This window comes from Anser anser, assembly GCF_964211835.1.
Source record: "Anser anser genome assembly, chromosome: 20".
NCBI classification, from domain to species: Eukaryota; Metazoa; Chordata; class Aves; order Anseriformes; family Anatidae; genus Anser; species Anser anser.
This window is the reverse complement of record NC_139741.1, coordinates 7,544,230-7,563,053: the sequence shown is the minus strand read 5'-3', so window position 1 is coordinate 7,563,053 and position 18,824 is coordinate 7,544,230. Positions and strand designations below refer to the sequence as shown.

The window sequence follows — 18,824 nt, the reverse complement described above, 5'->3', positions numbered from 1 at the left end:
TGCTTTTTTTCCTGAAAGTACCAGTGGAAACTTCAACAAATTCTTTCTTGGCTCTCCTGATTGAATGACTAAAGGCTGGGGTGGGAAGAATGTCTGGCCTTCAAGTTTGTGATCTGCTGATTCATAGATAAGTATTCTATAAAATGCATAGTTGGGCTGCTCTGACTTTAGGGCTGAGTATTCTTTGATGATCTGTTTGGGAAAACAGCTGCAACTTGACTCAAACTTTCCAGTTCAGTATGTCCTGGTTCCAGTATTATGAAGTTCATCAGCCTGGCTTAAAGGGAAATCCTGGTTCTTGCTCCTGTGCATTGTACTCCTCTGTGTGCAGAACACTGTCGTGAGCGAGGTGAGGCCGTGCTGATGTCCTCCTAGCAAAGCTGTGTTGCTGATAGCTGTGGGGAAAGAGGGAAAACAGCAGACTGAAGATGAGGAGTGCTGGCACGCAGTGTTATGTAGTCCCTACTTGGTTTTCTGTGGAAAAAATACTCATGTAGCAAAATAAATTATGTACAGGCTGAGAAGCACTTGTTTTCTTTCTTGATCTTGTTAAAGCATTTCTTAACACAACGGCTTTTTTTCTCAAGTTTTAGCATTAATTACTGAAAATGTTAATAGGTTTTGTGGATTGAACAAGTGGGAAGACTAGCAACAACCTGGTATTTCAAAAGAAAATAATATTCTGTCCTCTAGATTCAAAGATAATTCAGGAAAGTAATAAAAGCTTGTGAAATCATATGGAAGAAAGCTTTATGTCACTTCGCTCCTTCATCAGATAGAAAGCAAATACTTCATTTCATTGGCCAAAAATCTGTGTCTTGGAAATGACCCTGTAATCTTTTTCTTTTGCAAGTCACTAAGTTTCATACATCTCAACGTGCTTTTTCCTCCCCCTCTCAAATTGTAAGCTTAAACCCTCCAAAGTCTTGGGGCATTCTGGCAGTCAAGCCTGCTGCATATGCTTCCTGGAGTCAGCGTGCACAAATGATCACTCTTTAAATCACATAGTGCAAGATTTCATTAAAAATTTGGAGAACCATCTTATGACTAGGTTGATGATCTCATTTTATCCATACATAGTACTTATTAAGTAAATACCTTTGAAGCATAGGAAGCCGTCTGGGAACCGACTTGTGTTTCTTCCTCTCTTGTGTTATCTTAATTTGATTGGTGGTACAGAAGTCCTGAAAATATTTTGTGAGGGAAATATACGTTGGAAATAATGCAGTGCTATTCTTAGCTCTTCTTGCAAACTTCCTACTTTTTTTTTTTTCCTTGGGACATTGCCGTACTTCACGTACTTTAACTTTGCATTTACTCTGAGTTCCCTCAAGGGAAGGATTTGGTGAAGTACTGAGCACCTTTCAGAATTCAGAAGATAAGACTAAGGCAACAGGACCTTCTCCAAGAACTAATTCTGGCCTTTTCTGTGAGAATCCTTGTCAGCGCATTTTTGCTGTAAAGGAATGGTGAATAAACTGTAGCATTTTTGGTAGCAGTGGTACACCACACGTCTGCAATGCCTGTCCACCGAGAATGCGTGTGCTCTGGAGACTTAGGAATTGCACATCTTGAGCATGTTTCTGCTTTAGTTATGAGGAAGTATTTATGCCGACAGGCCAGGACAGAAGCTTTCATGAGTGATCTCCTATTGTCTCACCGTGGATAATAATCGGCCTCTCACCTTCTGTGGTTATTAACTGTTTAGTTGGAAGCATGAGCCTTTTAAAAATTTGGCCAAGGGTGTCACGTCATAATAAGCTGTCTCGTTTGGAGGCATCCGATACTGGATGCTGGAACTGTTGGTGTCCTTTATAGCTCTGGAGAAGATGGAGAATATGGTCCTGTCCTTGGCTCCCAGCAACTGAGTTGTCAGTTCTGTGTGGTGAAATGGGAGGTACTGTGCGCACAGTTGGTTCTTGTTAGAAAGAAAAATCCTAGCATTGTAGAAACACTGGATGGGAGGGACCTCCGGACTGCCTCCAGTCTGACGTCCTGCCTGATGTGGGACTGTCACCCAAGTCACAGCTCTGCCGTGGGTTTGTCTCAGCAGAGCATTGGCAGTCTCCAGGGATGCAGACTGCCCTGCACTGAGAAAAAAGTGAAAATGGACACTCTGAACCTCCCAAGGAACAATTTTGGCTGTTTGTCAGTTCAAAATCTCCCACTTAAGACTGGTTTCCTTTTTTTGCTTTAGACGGCTCTTGCTTGCGGCATGAAGTGAGCTCCTCTGTTGTTGGGGCTAGGAGCAGGGCTTCTGCGTTAGAAAAGCCAACAAATTCTTTTGAAAGAGGATGTAGCTATTCATCTAAAGCCTTAATTTTCATATGTTAGTGTTGTTATCTGCTACCGTGAACTTCTGTATTTGATAGAGAGCAGTAGTCAGAAAAATCTTGATGAAGAAGAGGAACCACCCAGCATATAGCTGGCATTTCTCTGCATTGTTCTGGACTTTCCAAATTGGATTGAACGTTGTGATTGAAAAGATTGTCAGCACTATGTAAATGAGAAAGAGAAGTGAAAGTGCATCTCATGCAGATAATTTCTATGTAGATAATTTGCCATAAAAATTTATATTGCAGTCCTTAAAACCTTCAGAGATTTATTCTGTCTAGGGAAAGGTGATTTATATGGTATTAAAACACTTTTTATGTTCCAGTCCTTTAGATTTAATGTTTATTGCCTATAAAAATGAAATCTTCCTGTGGATATTTAAAAGTTTTGGTACTGTGTGAAATATATATTCAGCTTGGAATCTGAAATGCTTTAGAGATGCAGTAAATAAGTGACGGAGGGTTACCTCAGGTTCACCGGCCTCGACAGTCCAGACTCACTCCAGGGCTGAATCCATTATGTAGGTACCATTCTGCTTACCGTAGGCAAATCGTAGAGGAGGGTATACAGTGATACAAGTAACGTGTAATTTTGTCCTTCTTGTTTTGGCTAAATATTTATACATATTTATACTTTATACAAAGGTTTTCGAAACTGAACTTGGCCTGCTGTGTATAGTTGGTATTAAAATACACAGGTAGGCTTACTCCTTACCCATAAAGGGCTGGATTAAAGCACAAGGTTAAGGTACTCTGCAGGAGTATCAAAGAAGAAAAGGAATTCTGCATCGCTTCTCCGTGTGGTGGTCGAGTGAACAGGGCAAGGCAGTGCCGGGCTGCTGCGGTCTGCATGGATAGATGGGCAAGGAGGAGTCGGTTCTGGGTGGGTTTCTGGTTCAGCTGGGGGCTGGTTTTTCTACCCCTGCTATTGTTTGGACAGAAACACAGAAGAAACTGTATTTCTTTTAAAGCATAATTCGTAACCCTATGGTGTAGGTCTCTTTCCCAGCCAGTTTCTAGAGCCTAGTCAGCCTGCCTAGAAATGCTTGAAATAGAACACGTGAGAGAGAAGGAAATAAATCAAATGATTTTTTACACAAAAATAAGAAAATGCGTGTAGATGATTGTTTTGCCTTGTAACTTAATGGTGGTGTCCTGAAAAAGTAAATGACATAGCATGTTTTGCTTTTTCCCAAACATTTCTCATAGTTCTAGAGTTCATCCCACAGCAAACACGTAAGTTAAGCTCTAAAGCATGCACCCCCTGAAGATGGAGATCGAGAAAAGCTTAGCAAGTCCTTGTGAGATTTTCTTGTGGAACTGCAAAATCCTCTGTGTTACTGCAGATGAAGCACAAAAACTGAAGGCTGATTCGTAGTCACATAGCCAGCACAACCAGAGACGTTGTGGGAAATAATTCTGGGGGCTTACAGATAATGCTTAATTTGCAGTGGTACATCAAATAGCACCCAGCAATTCCTTTCCAAATCATTTTCTTTTAATAGGAATTTAATGTTACTGAGAGTTCCTGGACTGATTGTACTGGAGCCTGAAGTCCTGCCTGTGGCAACAGCGAGTCGGCAGCAGTGCAGGCTTTCTCACACTGCTCCGCAGCTCTGCCTCCGTCCTGGTGTGGGAAAGGATGCAGTTCGGATGTTGCAACAGCAGACAGCCAAGTGAATGGCACTGGTTCAAGGAGGAATTTTGGTGAGGCTTCCCAGGGTTGTAAGTCTGCACCCTGGCACATGAAAGCCGAGGAAGCAGCCGAGTGTTGTAGCCGTAAGAGGCGAGTCTGCGTTGGTAAATGCAGCCTTTGGTGCAGCGTGTTTGGCAAAGGTGGCTTGTGTGCTGTTTGAACAAGGAAGACATCCAGTCATTGAGACAGGGTGGGTAAGGTGGCTTGCAAAATGTGAGGGGAAAAAAATAAATAAAATCCAAAGCAATATCAGGGTAAAAATAATAATAATAAAAAAGGAACAACAACAACAAAAAATGCCAACAACAAAACCTTCCATTTTTATTCTGGTCTTTATAAGGGATTTTGGAAAGCCAGGATCATATTCTACATGGCTTTTTCCTGGGTAATGTGAATGAAGTGGAGAGGCAGGAAAGAAGAATAAATGTGCAGTGGGTTTAAGAAGACTTTTGCTTATAGAATTGTAGAAATGTAATTTAGCTAAAGTTAACCAAAAAACAATAGCTGAAAAAATCAGGCTTCAGCTGAAGGGATTTTGTTCTTGGTTCCTTCACTGTTCAGGACAACGTCTCTGGTGTGAGGTGACTGCCATTCTCCAGCCTTTTTCCTCCCCCAGTGCTGTTTGTGTGGCTCCAGAGAATTTTCTGCGAGGTGTTTTCAGTGACCTGTTTTGAATGGCTGTCTTCATAGTGCAAAAATTAAACTCCTGTATTTTTTGTATGTTGAACTCTGAAAAGCATTGAGAGGTTTTAGGCAGTCTGTGATGTTGCTGTTGAAGCTGGTATCTGTAGATGTCTTCGTGTGGAAGAAATATGGTTTTATTTAGTTTATCTTTTCTACTGCTTAGCCAGATACACTGTCATAAAAACAGCTCTTGTGGTCTGATCATTCCATGATTTTGTGGGGCTTTGTATTTGTGCGCTTGCTTCTACCGTAAAAAGCTTACTAGTTAAATGTTCATTTCATATCAGATATGTGCTTTAAATACGTGGATGATCCTTGACCAGAACTTTTTCTCCTAGTCATGTAAAATCTCCCTTTCTTTCTCCCATGATTTAAGGGAGAAAGAAAACCAGTCTCAAAGTGAAATTTGTATCATTTGACACACCACGTAGCACACTTGTCATCTCAGTAGTGGTGTTTTGGATCAAGCTTCCCTATTGTCAGGCCCTGGGCTTTATGGTATTTCATCAGCTTTTTCAACCTAAGTGTTTTCTGACATTTGGAGGAGAGCGTCCAACACTCTCATCTGCATATATGAAAGTTAAAATTTGGTTCTTCTTCAAGAGCGAGATACTGGAGGCAGTGAATCTCCGTGAGCAGATGAGAGGTAAACCAGCTAGTTCTGGTTTGTCTGAAAAGGGATGGGGAAGGGTGATAAAAACCTTTAGCTTGCTGCTATGTATCACATACTTGAATGTTTTTTTTTGGTTCAAAAATATGATACTGATTAAATACATGATACAACACACAACAAACAGCAAATTATTCATGAGGACCTGAGTTCGTTTCTAAAGGACTTGGGGTAACTTTGGATGTGCTTTCAGCCACTGCAAAAAAGAGGGAACGTAGTCCCACCGTGTCTGAAAGTGTGGCTGTTTAATTCCGTTGTCTTCCAGGATATATATCTATATGAACTGAAATCACTGTATGACAGAATGCCTTGACAAGATACAAACCGAAATGGTTTCTTGGTAGAGAGATCACGTCTGTGACTTTGCTGGGAAGCAAAAATTAGTGTATTGTAGATAACTGTATTTGTAGAGTTTCTTTCTGTGTGTGGGAAGGGAATGAAGTAATCTGTTCCATCAGCTTGTAAAACTGAACTAATTAACAGACAATCAGCATTGATTGAGACAGCTGCATTCTTTACTGAGGGGTTGTAAACACACAGTCTTCACAGAATTGTTTTTACTGCTCTAAAGTGCAAGAAATTGAAATTGTATTTGATAGCCAAAATTAAGGACTTTTAAGTGACAGTGTATCATAGCAAGGTTGACAGTGCCACTGCAGCTAAATCTGTTGTTTTCATAGCAAACCTCATTTTAGTGAGATTTGTCACAGTGAATAGTGGCGGAATTATAGAAATTATTATTGAAGATTTTTCTTTAAAGTCGAAAAGGTATTTTAGCTGTATTGAATACCTTAGTTGCATGCATGGAGCAAGTAGATGCAAGCTGTCCTTGGTTCAGTGGTCATCCTGGTTGGCCCAGCTTCCACCGAATGCCAGAGGATGCCGGATTTCCAGTATTTAAGTGTGAGTGTTAATGCATGACTTCTAGAAGACCATTATAACAATTCCTTGCATACAGTTTAGGGAGTGCTACCAGAAACACTGATCTTAACAAGGGGGGGTGGCAGTACATGTTAAAAGTACTGCATGAAGAAGAGTACTTCTGGTACTAAATTAGCATGCAACATTATTAACATCAAGCATGTTATTCTTTATGTGCTGCTACGTGCGCTGTCACCTCCAATCCAGCCTCCTTGTGACTGTACATCAGCTAATTTTACCTCGTGAGTCAATTCTGCTATTTTCCTTTTCATGTCACAGAAAATGAGCTCAACTAAGTACCCCAATATGTTGTTGGAAAACACCTAGCCAGGAAAGGCATTCTGCATTCCTTAGCATCTCCATCCGGATTTGAGTTCGGTGAGATCCTTCACTGTCGTCATGGTCCAGAAAAAAATATTACAAGCTATAAAGAAAAAAATTCTGAAAGGCTTCACAGACCAACATTGTTTAATTGCCCAAAATATGTAATGCTTGCTATCAGTGTTAAATGCCAGACGTTCATTTTAAAATTGTGTTGTTGTCATAGCAAGCTGAGTCTTATTTGGGTTTTAGATATGAAAGAATACTGAGAGGTCTAAATGGGACTTCAGTAATGAAAATCTAAATAAAGAAAACGTTACTTTCTTGTTTCCTATTTATATCTATAATTTTTTAGAAAACATCCACCAATTGCATTCACAGACAACTTCACAAAAATGCTGTATTTTTCCCATCATGGGAAAATGCATAAACCTTGCAGCGTGCCCAGAAAGTCAACAAACTCAGACCAAGGGAGGAAGCGTGTTAGTCAGGAGTCAAGGACCGTTCTCCGAAAACCCTCTGCCAAATACTCTTCCTGCTTAAATTGTTTATCAAACAACAATTTCATTTGCCAGTAATTTTCTTCTGATGTTGTTTTTGTTACTACCGATTTCTTAATACAAGTTCCCCATCCAGCTTCCTCTGTAAAATGCTGCAGTCACCGTCCTGTGCCTGATGTCAGTCTGTCCGTCTGTCAGTGCAGCCGTGTTGTGAACCCAGGTATAGAGCTCCTCTGCGGAGGAAAAGACAGTCTGTGAAGGACCATAGCAGCGTTTAAACGTGTCCTTTGATCAGAAGGGACAGGTGAACTAAAGCCTATTAGAAGGGGGTCACCGGACAATATTTTCAAGATGTATTTTGTAGTTTTTCTCCTATTTCGTAGCACATACCTGCTGCTGAGGTCTTTAGTAACAAGAAATTCCAAGTCTAACCTCATCTTTCTGAACCATATTTGTTTGGAAACCCTCCTACCATACAGATATACTACTAGGATAGTTTATTCTCATGCTGTACCGCTTCTGCAGTGCCCCAGCATCAGACGGGAGCGAAGGCTGAGGTGGTAGGTTAGCTCAAGGCCCGCTCCTCAAGGAATTACTCTGTTGAACGTGGTTTAAAAAGTATTTGTAGGCTGTTTCTTCAGTGTGTATTTATTCTTTTGTTGGTAAATATTTTATGTCCAGTATTTATTGTCCATATTTTACGTTAGGAAACAGCTTAAGTAGCTTTCAGATTGGTGATTGCATTTGGAGACTAAAAGATTATTGAGTGGTTGCTGTGATGGACTTCAGGGCAGACAGTTGGTCTGTCTTCAATGGTTAACCATGTTAAAAATCTTCCAAGAATAAAATGTCATCAAAGGAAAAACAATTGCGATGTTTTGTTCTAAATGACAGTGTAGTGAGGATTTGAGTGAAGTTGAAATCCAAGCAATGAGTTAGTTTGCATTTAGAATAGAAAACAAACTCAAGCTTTTCTTGTTTTATTTCTTTTAAATAATAAGTGTCCAGAACTCACGTTGAAACAAGGCTGTGTGTGTATGTATTATTGATTTATTAGTGGCGGCCTTTATAGCAAGTTATAAATCCTGATCTGTGTTACAGTATGTGTCTAGCTTAAAGCATGGTCATGCTTCATTTGCCAGCAAAGCTGAGGCTGAAAAGAGGAGTAACTAAATACTTTAAATGATGTAGCAGAGCTTAGGTAAAGGGCTGAACTTTTTGTTATTTGAACCACTCTTTTAAGGCCACGTTTTGCTTTGATCTGAGGTCAAGAGAATTAGTTAGTGTAACGCACGAATCTGATCTTGCTTGGAAGTAGGACATGAGCTGAAGTTTATGAAGGTGTTTTATTACAAGATGGCAGCATAATCCCTCTTCACCTGAACACGGTGGCTGCTGCAGGAGTTGGCTGAAACAAGAAGAGTGCATTAAGTAGTTTGTAATTAGTCATTAGTTAATTGTTTTTTTCTTGTTGTTTAAGGGCCACAGCCCTTTAAAAAGTCCCAAAGAACTACAGGGACGGCCCTGGGGACCACCTCGTACCCCAGCCTGCTGTGTTCCTGCATCCCGTAGGGCAGTGGGGTGGCTGTGCGCGATGCGCTTCTGGTGGTGCAGTTACCACGTCTCTGCCGGCCCTTGGGGTCTGTGCAGGGCGAACTCGTGCTGCATCTCGGTCAGTCTGTGCTCATCCAGCAAGGCAGGAGGTCAGGCAGATGTGTTATCACTGCGTCTTGCCTGGGGAAAGTCTTTGCAAGCGACACTGGGTTTTCTTTGGTTCCTCGTAATTTATTTTATTTGGCAGAAGGTGATGTCATTTGATTCCCCACCACCGCGTAGTTGCTGTGAAACAGCAAGTATTAAACCGAGGCATTTTGTGCTTCTTGTGGAGTAATTAACCAACGTGGACGTGGTAGGCTAACGAATTCCCTCTCGCAGTGCAGGCTGGGGGTGATGCTCCACGGGCCAGCCGGAGCTGTGCTCGCTGCTTCGTGCGTGCTGGCTGCCTGGAGGAGCCTGTCCTGGGAGGCCCGACCACAGCCCCGCGCAAATTCATGTTACTTTTTATTTTTGGCCTCTTCTGCTGTAGCTTTTGATGCAACGGGTTTGTACTTCTGCTTTTGAGTGCAGGAGTGTGAAAATTAATGTGTGGCAGGTCGGTGAAGCCCTAAGCAGCACTCCAGCAGCATGGGAGCTGGAGCCTGGCAAAGGCAAAAGGGAACCCTCTCCCCAGCAAAAGCTCATGGTTTCGTTTTAGGAAATTTATGTCATTTGAAACTATAATGAACAGAAATGCAGGACCTAGCAGAATGTTAAGTAACTTCTGGAGGTTTGCTGAAAGTTTTTTTTTTTTTTTTTTTTTATTTGGCCAGGATTTGTAACCAAAGGACAAGGTGAAGTAATGGAAGGTGGTGGTTTCACAGCGTTACAGGGACGTCTGTGTGAGGGCCTTCCCACAGCGCCCCAGTGGGGAGCTGGGGGTCGGCCTCTTCTTGCAGGTAGTGATAGGACACGAGGGAATGGCCTCAAGTTGCGCCAGGGGAGGTTCAGGTTGGGAATGAGGAGACATTTCTGCTCAGAAAGAGCGGTCAGGCGTTGGGACGGGTTGCCCAGGGAGGTACCATCCGTGGGGGCGTTCAAGGAAAGGTTGGACGTGGTGCTTGGGGACCTGGTTTAGTGGGTGACAGTGGTGGTAGGGGGACGGTTGGACCAGATGATCTTGGAGGTTTGCTCGCATGGAGAGCGCGGGGCCTCCGTCCCAGCAGCCGTGGTGCAGCCTGGCCTGGTGGCACCTCACCCGGCAGTCGCCTGTGTGAAGGGACTGGGCCCTGCGTGCACGGCGTGCTGAGGAGGGCATAGACAGTGCCACGGGATGAAATCTGCCTTTTGGAACAAAGAGCCGGTGTTTGTTATCCCTGAGTGGGAGGAAAAGCTCGTTAAATAAAACCTACAGACCTTTGGCATTAAGGACTCTATAGCTCTGGACCGTCTTTTGTTCTTTGCATTTAAAAACAAAAAACAAAACAAAACAAAAAAACCTTTTGAATTCAAGGTGTAGATGAAAAGACAGGCATAGTCCCGTGCTGGCCGTGGCACTGGCAGTCTGTTCCAGTAATAGTGGTTTTGTTGCTGGCGCAGATATTTATGCAGCTGGGTTATGCTGATAGTAGCTCCTTTTGAAAAGCCAGGACTAGCTTTCCCCTCTTGCAAGACTTTTTGATAGGCTTTCCCTGCATTTGTGGTAGTGCCTGGTGTTAGGGTGAACAAAGCCACTACAAACTTTTTTTTGTGTGACCTTTCTTTCTTTTTTGTAAGAGCTTTTTAGTTAAGCTATCTTACTGATAGATACATTAGCACCTCCGCTTTTGTTCTCTGTTTGCTTAATGCGGTGGCCACCGCACACGTTGACTCACTGTCCAAAAGTACTGCAGAGTACAAAACTGGTTCCAGTTAAAGCTTGTTTAAAAGCTTACTTGGAGTCAAATTACTTGAGTATGCGGAAATAAAATGTGTTTATTGAAACTTCCTAATTCTGTGTGTGAAAGGTAGTTGCATCAGTTTGCCAAGTGACAAAAATATTCTTAAGAAACATGTTTATTTTAATGCTTACGGTTCTTGATTCTTTTTTAATTTTTATTTATTTCTAAGGTAGGAGACAAGCGATTCTTGAGATGTTGCACTCTTTGGACTCTGATCTTTCCTTTTTCTTGTGTGAAAAAGGGGCTTCACAGCACAGCAGGCATGAACTCATCTTACAGAGAAGCTTCATCCGTTATTGCATTCTTATAACATGTTCTACCTTTCTGAGCACTGCTAGACTGGAATTGGTGCTTGCTTTTTACAAGCAAGGACTGTGAAAATAAGCGTTTACAAAAAGTACGACTTTCCAAACGTCAGCTCTGTGGTTACTTCCCACGTAACAATCTGCAGCTCTGTCTGTGAGCATGCGTGTTTGTTTTTCCAGAGAAACACATCGAGCTCACAAAACAGCTTATCATTTCTGAAATACTTCTGTAATCAGTACGTAGGCTTCTGAACAGGTGAAGACTTCGTGGTTTTTCAGATTGAGAGATTACATAATATATCAGTTAGGGAAACGTAAAATGTCCCTGAGACAAGTAGGCTGTGGGTACGCAGGGCTGTGCCTGACACTTCTGCCTTGGTGTCTTCGATGCTCTGAGAAATTTTCCTTTAATAGGAAATTAAAAATCACAGAAAGCTGCATTGGGAACTTCGATGGATTTGACAAATGCAATACAGAGAAAGGATGCAAACAGAAATGAGACTACTGAAAACTCCTTTCCGTAGCAGGTTATCATCTAGACCGGGCAACTGATAGAAACGATGATAAAGGGAAGTACCTGAACTACACAGAAACAGGATTTCGGTGGAAATGGTTACCAGTACATTTACTGGTAGAAAATTCCTAATCTGCATGCAGTTGTGATTTGTGTCTATCTTTATTATAAGTAAAATAAGGTTTATGGTGCAAACATGCTGCTAAGATCTGCAGCCGTGCCTGAGGCTTATGAAGGCGCACCTGTGCTTGGGAGGCATCGCTGCCCTGACTGAGAGGTGTCTGCCAGCAAAAATCCGTCTGCCTTGGCGTTTTGTTCTCTTTCTTGCTCCAGAATAACAGCTTTGCGAGAAACGCAGCAGGGATTAGACACTTCAAAATGGGGGAAGAACAAAATTTTGGGGTATGATTATATCACAGTGCTTGTGGATGATTACCAAACGTTTTTATAACTCATTCTATGATAGAGCTGACGAGTGCAATCCTGAGAAAGGATCGCCGTTGTGCGTGTCCCCTCCTTCCTGCCGGGGTGTCCATGCGGCACAGGATGCTCCTCGTGCCTCTGCCTTTGCTCGTCACCTGAAGTCTCTTGTTGGTCCTGCTTGACCAACTGTCAGGGCATGCATCTGTGGGCTGTTGTTGCAGTGGGTAGCAGACTGACCTCCTCATTTTCAATTCTTTTTTTTATATAGCATGAAATAAACCTTTTAATGTTTGTTTTCTGAGGGTTGCTTTTGATGGCTCCTGCACTTAAGCACCTAAGACTTTCCTGTGTCCTCTCTTCCCACTGCCTCCCTCCCACCCCCAGTAAATTTCTTGAAATGGGTCAAAGTAGTAACCCTGGGGAGGGGGTTCCTCACTCATCTGTGGCTCAAGCAATGAGAGCTGGCTGCCCGAAATTGACGGTACTTTGGGGCAAAAGTTAAGAAGCAAGAAAGATAAGTCTTTTTATTTTGTTTGAATAAATGATGCTTGTCGTGTATGTGGTTGAGATCAAGTAAGGAAGAAAAAAATAGCAATTTTTCAAATAGTTTTGATTTGGGGCTTGTTAACTCTGACATAGACTATGAAGACTTAATATCTTTGCAAGATCCTTGAGCCCTGGTTTCAAACAGCTCGGTGTGGCTGCATGCTGGCATATTTCCTTGGTGACATCTCTACCTGAGATGTCCCAGAAGGAAACGTCTTGTAGTGAGAAATTACGGTCCCTGTCCCAGAGGGTTTCTGAAAGAAAAGGGAAGGTTCCTGCAGTAAAGGCACCGTGGTACTGGTGTTGATCAGGCAGTGAGGGCGATAAGGGTATTCTTCATTTGCCACCTGACTCTTCATAATAGCACAAAGTAGGATTTATTTATTTTTTGAACCAGTTCGTTTTCTTTCTTGTCTCTTAGCTTGGAAGTATAGGTCTTAAAAAGCTGCTTTTCCATTTGTAAAGTGCCTTGCTAGCCCTCTGTATTGTAAAACAAGCATTTGATTCGTTGGTCTACTGAAATTCCCTCATGCTTCATGATTAGTGTTTTCTTTGCTTTGCTTTAAATGTGTGCTTCCTTTTTAAATATAGTTTTCCAAGTTGCCGGCCGTACCAGATTGTTTATATTTTTTAAAAGCCTTCTGCTTAGCCGTTATATTGCTCTTTATAGTACTGCTTAACCACATTGGTTTCTGTTGCTCTTTTTTCTTGCATAAACTTAGCTGGGATGAATTTCAAATGTGGTTTATCCAACTGTTAAGTATTTCCCACTTTTCTGCAATAGATTTCACATATGTTACAGAATTCCAAACCAAGATCTGGTGGACATATTGCCCTATTTTTTTCTCTCAAAGTCAGAAATGCAGTGTTTTTAAAGCCTTACGGTGACAATATTTAGGTCACTGGCTCCAGTGTGCTGCCTAGCTTCAAATCCATTTGTCATATTTAGCTTATTTCCAAGGATTAAGATAACTGTGGTCCATATACATAGTAGAAATAAAAGACTTAAAGGGGAAACAAGTACTGATTCTCTGGAGTTGGAAACTGCAGAAGGGATTTTTTTCCTTCCAGAGGTCAAACTGTGGAGCCACGTAAAACACATGTCCATCCAGTTGGTGAAAGTTACAGGATTCACCCTCAATAAAAATAACAATTTGGGACCTTTTTTTTTCACAGAGTATCTAGAAAAACTGCAGCTGAATTGCCTTTTAAAAAAAAAAAACAAAAAACTTGTAGTACAAGGGATTTTAGCAGGTGTCCTGTGGATCCTGCTTTCTGTGCCTGCTTCCAACACCTCTGCAGAGTAGTAGAAGCAAATCTTTGGTTTCCCATTTTGTTTCCCTCCTCCGGCTGCCCGGTTCCACTGGCAGGACCCAGTGCACGGTCAGCCTTTCAAACATCTCAAACAAACAGCATCTGCTCTATTTTTACCACGTTTTTTCGGTGTGCGTGGAGATGACCGGGCTGGTGGCTGTCAGGCAGCGGGAAGGGAAGGCAGGCAGAGGTTTTCGGGCAGCTGTGTGCTGCTGGCTGGGCTGGCGGCAAGGGGCTGCGGGGGTCCGGTGGTGGAGGTGGCTGCCAAGAGGACCTTCTTGGTGTCTTGCTCTGGCAGGTTTCTCTCACTTCTCATCTCCTTCTTTCTCACAGCCAAGTTGTTTCTTCATTTCAAATAAATAAGGGGGGGAAGCAGTGCCCAAATTCCTCTTACAGCTCTGAGTGATTTGGGAATGATGTCCATAGCTGAGTCGAGTTGTTATTTTTTTCCTGCCACGTGGAAATACCTCAGAAAGGGAACAGCCTGACAGGGAAGGCTGTGTTGTTGCTTTCTGTGCTGGTAAGTGACCCATTCAATCCATTGTGGTGGCATCTGGAAGCGTGGGCCTGAGCAAAGGAACTCCGGTGGGGATTACACTCCGGGCTGGGCCTGCTCAGCCTGGTAAAAAGCCTCGTTTCTGCTCAGCCGAGAGGAAAGCTGTTGGAAGATACCCCGGCATTCACCAGATGAGGGACTGAAGCATAACCAGTGTAGGCAGAAGCACAGGATTAACCAGTAGCCGAGTCAGTCATAACTTTTTTCACAGAAAAGCTCACAAAGGCAAAATCCAGTATCTGCAGGCATGTGAAAATAAACCTGGCTTGAACGTGTTCAAGCTTTGTCATCTTCACTGGATTTGGGGGAGTATTAGGAGATGTGTATTGCACTCCTCTGTTAGCGTGCGTAATGTTGTGATAAAGGCATGAATGCTTTTCAGGAAAAAAGGTGTTTTGGTTACAAGGTGGAATTAAAAAGGTTGCAGACCTTCGTTCGATGTTAACACAGGAGTCTCTTTTCTGGAAGCTTGGTGCTTTGTTCTGTGGTGCTCTACAGCCCAGCCGCCTCGGTATTCCAGATGATGTGATGGACATACAAGCTTTTATTTTTATTTTGGTGATAATGAGAACTCTAACTGTAGTCCCCTTTTTTTTGTTGTTTTTCTTGACAGAGAGAACTCGATGCCACAGCAACAATATTGGCTAACCGACAAGATGAAAGTGAGCAGTCTAGGAAAAAACTTATCGAGCAAAGTCGCGAGTTCAAGAAAAACACTCCAGAGGTAAGGAGAAAAGCTATTCCAGTCTTTGGAGCTTCTTGCAGTAGTAGGCATATTTAAGAGTTCTTTTCTTAATGTGTTGTTTCCATAATTTTCTTAGCTAAGACTTCTTAAATTTGATGGCTTTCTCTTCAGGAAGCTTCTGTATTCTTTAAGCACTGAAATATGAGTTGACTTTTTAGAGGAAGTATGAACATTAGACTTCAAACAGGCTTGCTCTAAATTTTGTAATAATCTAAAACCTGGAGAACTGCAAAAAAAATTCTTCTTCAGTTAAACCTAACTCTCTTAGCACTTGGATGTAGCAAGTGACATTTTGCTGCCTAAATAAATCTATATCAAGGGCATAACTTCAAAGATGCTCATTTTTCCACCAAAACTCAAATGAAGTTCAGCTGTTAATTTCACTGGAAATGCAACAAGGTCAGTGCTGAGCTCTTTACAAAGCTCCACTCAGAGGATGTACATCGCATGCACCAGGTGGTGTGTAAAAGGTGTCAGAACCAATGCTAGGCAGGCCTTGGAAAGGTGAACGTTGCATGGAGGGAGCTGATAGTTTTCAAACTCTTTCACGATTATGATAGCTTGTGCAATGTTTGTCTGTGCCTATGTATGCATAATTATATAGAAAATGCATATAAACTCATTATCTGTAATGAATGCATAGCAATGTGTAGGGCTTTTTTGTTCTGTGTGTTTCCTTTCTCCCAATGACTGCCAGCAATTTGTTCATCCAGGAGCGTTCTAGGGTTTCAAAGCCCCTTCCAGATAACTGATACACAAGTATGGGTTCCTTCCAAGAACCGTCTGGGAGAGAAGCAGCAGGCGGCTCTTTTAACCTTTACTGCTGCTTCTCAAGTAGCAAGCAGATGCTGCTTTGCTTCCTCTTGGTACAGAGGGAGAGATGCTGGGGGAGCCTGACCCAGCATGGGGAGAGGGAAAAGGGGGGATTGCTTAACTGGTGCCCTGAGGAGGCTTCGTGGGGCAGAAAGCAGTTCTGCTTCTTTGAAAAAAGAGAAGATTTGGGGACTGCAGCTTTAAAAGAAGAGGAGCAACTTTAAGTAGGTGCAAAAGAATATGAAGAGTAAGTGAAATCTCTGAAAGGGTAAGGAGTTGATTGATTCCCCTTATAGATGGGAAATGATTCCCCCATTCTCTCTAGGGATGGAGAGAAGTAAAAGAATAAAGAAATTGTACAAAATTGAGAAAATAAGTAGATTTCTGGGGCCACATTTTCAAATTATTTGCTAGAAGCTTAAGTTCATTCTTCAAAACTTATTTGAGTTTCCTGTTTCCTTCCTTTTCTTCCTGTAAGGAAAACGACAGATTCTTTAGGCTGGGGCTGCAGCTGCCAGCTCCGAACTGATAGCATGCTTACAGATTAGTCTCAGGATGGTTTCTTTAGGCCAATTTTATTTTTATGGAGCAGAAGGTTACTGGCAGGGGAAAAAAAAAATCCAACTCTGCACTTCTAAGAGCATTGAGAGAGGGCCTCGTAGCTCAGTGGGAGTTGATGTGCAGAGGAAAATTATGCACTCTGTATAGTCACTTTAAGAGATATCATGGGGAAAACGGTATGCAATTAGTTCTTTTTGGTTAGCAAGATGGAGTGAATGTCCTCCACCGCTAAATCATTTGATGGTAAAATTATAAAAAAAATACTTTTATAAAATATAGTTACGTAGCCTTTCATGTAATATTTTGGAAGGGAGTTGAGTTGTTTTATTCATTCACAGACTAGGTTCAAAACAATGGCTCTGAACATCCCTAACGTTTGGGGAAATTTGGATCTGTGCTAGATTCTACATCTTGATCCTGCATCATGGGATTCCTAGGAAATCAGATTCCTTTATAAGCTTGCATGGATTTTTGGTATTTTCTTCTCTCCTCTCTGCTGTGATGTTTTTTTCTGCAGCCTTGTTTCTGAACAGCAAACACAATCCAACTCCTCTTCTACTTTCTCTGACAGAATTCACGAACAAAAATGGGATCAAAAGAGAGTATCTGAACTGTAGTAACAGCCAGCCCTAACAGACTGGATATGCTGGCATTGCTCATAGCTCAGCTGAGCTGGGTCTGACAGGGCCTCCCTGTCCCATCCAAGGTGATTGGTGTGGTAGGTACAGGTGCGTAGGAGGCAAGAACTGCAGTACCAGTGGGATAAGTGAGATGGTGTCTAACCGGCCTCACTGGAAAGCTTCACTTCTACACAGACGTTTAACCTTGCGCACTGCAGCATTCATCTTCAGCTGTTTTCTGTCCACCCAAAAAAGAAAGTCTACGGATTGAACTCAAAGCATAGACCATTTTGGAGGACAAGAGAACATTAGGAGGCAAGGTTATAACTCTTTGAGCTGATTTTTTCCAAAATTGCAACTTTGTCTGAAAACTTGATGTGGTGAAAACATCCCTAAGGTTGGTAGGAAACACACAGTCAGCCACTGGCATTTTCAAACTGATCTGTTTATGTTACTAAAACATCAAGCATGCTTTTTTTTTTTTTAAACTAATGAAAGAATTTTGTGATAGAAAACCAGCCTGTTTGCAGAAGTGTTCTTTAGATAAGTAAGTAGCCTAGTATATAGCTTTATTTAAATTTCCAAGATGAAGAAACACATTTCTTGGTATAAAAAATGTGGCTGGAAATGTTAAATGTAATAACCTGTTTCAGAGTCCTACTTTCCATTTTCTTTTTCATTCTGGATGCATCCCTGTTGGTGCAGTACTGGTTTAGTCTGTTCCAGCATCTCTTTCCCTCAGCCGTAGCCAGTCTCACCATAAATCAGGAAACAAGTGTCAATTGCCTCAAGTTTCCTATCCATTGCTGTCTGAGATGTCCTCTAGACTTTCCATAATGTCTGCTGTAAGCAATCTCCTGAGTAGCAGAAAAGTGAAGTTGAGGATATTTATGCTGCTGTTTCAGAAGACTTCCAGAAAGATGTGACAGATCTGTTTGGATCATTTCTGTCATCTTTGCAAATGATCAAATTGCTGCAAATGAAATATAATAATATTTTATGTTTATAGGAATGACTCTAGGGCTTGGTATTTAAATATATTAAAGCACTATTTCTGACTTGGCATACTGGGACATAAATCTAGGAAGAAGTATTTCATGGTTTGGGGACCTTATGAACAGAAAGTTAGGTGGTGGCTGTTATATGCAGAAACTTTAAGAAAGAGTTTGTAATTCCTGTTATTCCAAAAATACTTTGTACCCGTCACATCTTTTAAGCGGTCGTATCAGACCTGCTTACCACAGATGTTTTGGGGTATTTTCAGGCTCATTTTGTTCCATCTTGAGCAGCTACTGTGGAAGGCTCAGACTCGCCAAGAGATTACTTGAAACATCAATTTTACGTGACTGTTATTTGGAAGGCAGCTCCAAATACGTCATGTGAATTGCCACCCTGCATCAGATTATTTTCTTACAGTGATAATTCCTGAACTGTTGGGAGTAACTGCATTACATTTTGTGTATTTTAACCTCAGTGAAATTCTTGGTCTAATTCATCATGTCCTTGTATGCCGATTCTGGTGTGAATACAGAAGCGTTTGAGTGACAGTCTTTGGCTTTGTTTTAATGTCCCTCTTTCTCTGAAATAATTCTGGTTGCGCAGGTTAGTAGTTTTTGGCACAAAGTGAAGATACTTCCTAACATTGATGATTTTACTTTGGTTTCTACCCCGATTCCTAGTTGAGTAACTACTTTTTGCTTACCTCTTGCTGTTTTAATCATTCAAAAGCTTATGTAATACTTCAGGCAGGGCATACTTTTAACCTTGTCAACAGCAATAGTGAAAAATGCCAGAATAAGTAAATAAGTAATTTGTTAAACGCTTGT

At 41.8% G+C, this 18,824-nt stretch overlaps 1 protein-coding gene across 12 annotated transcripts in view; it reads left to right on the top strand.

The window, feature by feature from the left end:
* CUX1 (cut like homeobox 1) overlaps positions 1-18,824 on the top strand; it is a 268,600-nt gene that overhangs the window by 33,516 nt on the left and 216,260 nt on the right. For all 12 annotated transcript variants that reach the window (XM_083806167.1, XM_083806176.1, XM_083806175.1 and 9 more), the window contains exon 2: positions 14,873-14,983. In XM_083806167.1, coding sequence (XP_083662293.1) covers positions 14,873-14,983 — 111 coding nt within the window. The remainder of the gene's footprint in view (positions 1-14,872; positions 14,984-18,824) is intronic.